Source organism: Phalaenopsis equestris, unplaced genomic scaffold (assembly GCF_001263595.1).
Source record: "Phalaenopsis equestris unplaced genomic scaffold, ASM126359v1 Scaffold225623, whole genome shotgun sequence".
Lineage (NCBI taxonomy): Eukaryota > Viridiplantae > Streptophyta > Magnoliopsida > Asparagales > Orchidaceae > Phalaenopsis > Phalaenopsis equestris.
The window spans coordinates 1-3,905 of record NW_018243663.1 but is presented as its reverse complement, the minus strand read 5'-3'; the positions used below and the strand labels follow the sequence as shown (position 1 = coordinate 3,905).

General features: G+C 33.6%; 1 protein-coding gene across 1 annotated transcript; it reads left to right on the top strand.

The window, feature by feature from the left end:
- Positions 1–633: 633 nt before the first annotated feature.
- Positions 634–2,278, top strand: LOC110037836 (elongation factor G, mitochondrial-like; the record flags this gene model as incomplete). Its single annotated transcript, XM_020742564.1, is given in 4 exon segments — positions 634–1,124; positions 1,209–1,430; positions 1,895–2,016; positions 2,128–2,278. Coding segments are annotated over 4 exon segments (894 nt in total), but the record flags the coding sequence as incomplete, so codon positions are not given.
- Between the last annotated feature and the right edge of the window lie 1,627 nt (positions 2,279–3,905).

Below are 3,905 nucleotides of genomic sequence, written 5' to 3'. Positions count from 1 at the left end.
TCAAATCAACACAAGTAAAATGAAGAAACCCTACCATCTCAAGTTTAGGCAAATATTTGCTATCTAAGGGTAGGAAGTATGCTAAAAAATCAAATCTCTGTCATTCAATCCTAACGTATCCTTTCAACCACTACCATATATATGAGGCGGCGGTGTGGTGGTGGTATGACCGACATCATAATTTTATGTATTTGGGTAAACTATGTTTTGACCGTTTTTTCATAAGTTGTAACTGAAATCTGCGTTTTCCCACCACTTTTGATTAGATGCGATTGACAACTTTTTAGTTATGGAATGATTAAAAAAATATATTGTAATAGCTATGACAACCTTTGAGCAACAAATTATTATTCAGCAACTCCAAAACTGTCTTTTAATAATCTTACCTCAAATAGACTCTCAGTGACGACTTTGTTTACATGTGCTTGAATTTATTCTTATTTGTGCATGTATGGCCATAAAAGACTTCAGGAAATACTAATGATAAGGGCTCTTTAAATTATGCATCAAAATTATATATTTTGTTTTTATTTAGTGAATAAGATCCTCTTTTTCTCTTGTTACATGCTGCACTTTATAATTGTTGTAGATAAAATAAAATTTCAACAATATCAAAACGGGTGGTCCGCCAAATTGAGTTGTTTAATGGGTTCGTTAAGGGTTTTATCAGGTTAGGGTTTTAGATTGTCGTTGGACGCGATCTTCAACCTCCTCGCCAGTCGACGATGGGCAGAACCAGCATCCTCTCCTCCCTCCGCCGCGCGGCGAGTCAGAGAAGCGATGCCCCTTCTCCAGCCATCGCCATATTTTTCATTGACGATGCAGCCTGCCTTGGCCGGCGGGGGTACTCAACTGCGAGCATGGCCCGTGCTAAGGAGGAGAAGGAGGCTTGGTGGAAGGAGACGTTGGATAAGGTGAGGAACATCGGGATTTCGGCTCACATCGACTCCGGCAAGACCACGCTTACTGAGAGGATTCTCTTCTACACCGGTCGCATCCACGAGATACACGAGGTGAGAGGTCGGGATGGTGTTGGTGCCAAGATGGATTCCATGGACCTCGAGCGGGAGAAGGGGATAACCATCCAGTCAGCTGCTACTTACTGCACCTGGAAAGATTATCAGGTCTGTAAAAATTGCATTTTTTTTCTCTTTTTTATGATGCTGAATCCAGAATTATGGTCTTTATGCTCGGTTTGATGGTTGAAGGTTAATATAATTGATACCCCGGGTCATGTGGACTTTACTATTGAGGTTGAGAGAGCTCTTCGTGTTCTTGATGGTGCCATACTCGTCCTTTGCAGCGTGGGCGGCGTTCAGAGTCAGTCTATAACAGTTGATCGCCAGATGAGGAGGTATGAGGTTCCAAGGCTTGCTTTTATCAATAAGTTAGATCGAATGGGAGCAGATCCGTGGAAAGTTCTGAATCAGGTGAGAGTATGACACGAATTTAAAAGCGCAGTCTTAAATGCAGATTTTATCTATTTAGTTTTTATGCTAGCCTTTGGCTTCTGATCATATGAAAATCCTGATGTGGCATCTGCTTTCATTTTTTTCTGAAGGAAATTTGTTGAATTATTATTTTGTTGCAATTGGACAACACACATTATATTGCCAGAAAATAGATTTTAGTTTCCCGTCTAATTTCTTTTTTGGTGAAAATTCATGTGTGCTTAAGTTTTAAAAAATGAAGACAGTTGGTTAGATACTGAAAACCATTAGTAAGAAACATGAAAAATCATGTTTAGAAATATAATACTTCTGTACGTAGGAGTAATCCATGGTAGATTGGCATTTGCTCATTCTACCATGTAACATGGCTTTAATTTCACTCTATTTGTAATTCAGAAGACATTTGAGTCATGAGGTCCTGATGCAGATATAATTTTTTTCAGGCAAGATCCAAGCTTCGGCACCATTCTGCAGCAGTTCAAGTTCCAATTGGATTGGAAGAGGAGTTTCAGGGCCTTGTGGATCTTGTTGAAATGAAAGCTTATTATTTTCATGGATCCAATGGGTATGTTATAGCGTGAGCACAGATCATTTATGTTTACCTGCTTGAGTGGTTTTAATTCTGATACCTCAAATATCATTAGATTCAGATTTAACATTTTTGTTTTCTTTGCAGTGAGAATATTGTTACATCTGATGTCCCTTCAGATATTGAGGCATTGGTCGCAGAAAAGAGACGCGAACTTATAGAAGTTGTTTCTGAAGTTGATGATCAACTTGCTGAGTCTTTTCTTAATGATGAGTCTATATCATCAGATGATCTCAAGGTGTTTTGAAAACATATTTATAAACTAACTTCTTAGAAACTTTTATACATAGATGTTTTTTTTTAAATTTGTATTATGGTGTATATTATAGGGCATATAGAGGGAATTTATTTAAATTGACCTTTCTTCTACAGGGTTTATTTTTATTATTATTATTGTTTTTTTCTATTTAACACTGCCGTAGTGTATGACGTTAGTTTTTATATGCTTATATAGGCATTTGTAGTTCCATGTATTTCTATGAGTGATGTTTTTTTATTGCATTTTCTTACCTTGTACATCTGATTTGAAGATAAGAGACTTGCTTCATATATGTTTTTGGTTACCTTATCTTAGGGTGTTATAACTTAATTGAACTTCATATTTATATACTTGTAAATGCTTTTTAAAATTTCCTTCTATGATCCTCCAATATTTTTGTCTTTTTATGTCCATGAAACTAATGAAACTAATATTAGGATAGGATCTTGGAATATAGGTACTCTCAATGGTAAATTAATGAAATTAGTTGATATTATGATTCATAGGAAAATTAATATCTTATGTATTCAAGAAATTAAGTGGGCTGGAGAAAAGGCTAAGTAGATAGATAATTTAGGTTGTAAACATTGGTATTCTGGTAAGAGTCACACTAGAAATGGTGTAGGTGTAATTACAGATAAGAGTTTGAAAGATAATGTTGTAAAAATTAATAGAGTTGGTGATAGAATTATAGCCCTTAAGATTATCATTGATACTAAGATTTTTAATATTATAAGTGCTTATGCTCCTTAAGTAGGTTTAGATACAGACTCTAAAGATAAATTTTGGAATAAATTAAAAGACTTAATACAAATAATACCTTTTGAAGAAAGAATTTTTATTGGAGGAGATTTAAATGGACATGTTGGTAGAGTGGTAGAAGATTTAAAAAATATTCATGGTGGCTACGGTTTTGGGGTAACTAATGAAAAAGGGAGAGCTATTTTAGATTTTGCTTTAACGTATAATTTTATTATTACTAATACTTTATTCAAGAAAAGAGATGAACATCTTATTACTTATAAGAGTGGATCTGATAAAACACAAATTGATTATTTTCTTATAAGAAGAAGAGATCGTCGCGATTGTAAAGATTATAAGGTCATTCCAAATGAAAATTTAAGTACCTAATATTGTTTATTAGTTTTAGATTTTAAAATTAAGAGTTGTAAAATAAAAAAAACTAGGACTCATCATCGTAGGATTAGATGAAGAAACTTAAAAGACGCAAATAAAATTATTTTTATGAGTAAAATTCAAGATTTTAAATTTTGGAATATTCATGAAGAAGCAAATGTTATGTTGAATAAAGTAACAAACACTAATAAACAATTAACAAAAGATGTGCTTGGAGAATCAAAAGAAAAAGTATTTACAAATAAAAATAGTTGGTGGTGGAATAATAATGTGCAAGAAAAGATACAATATAAAAAGTTATGTTATAAAAATTGGTTTAAATGTAAAAGCTTAGAGAATTGAGAAAAATATCAAACGGTCCGCAGGGAGTCTAAAAGTACGATCTTTGACGCTAAAAATTCTGTTTTTAATGATCATTATAATAAATTAGATACTAATGATGGTGAAAAATATATGTATAAACTAGCCA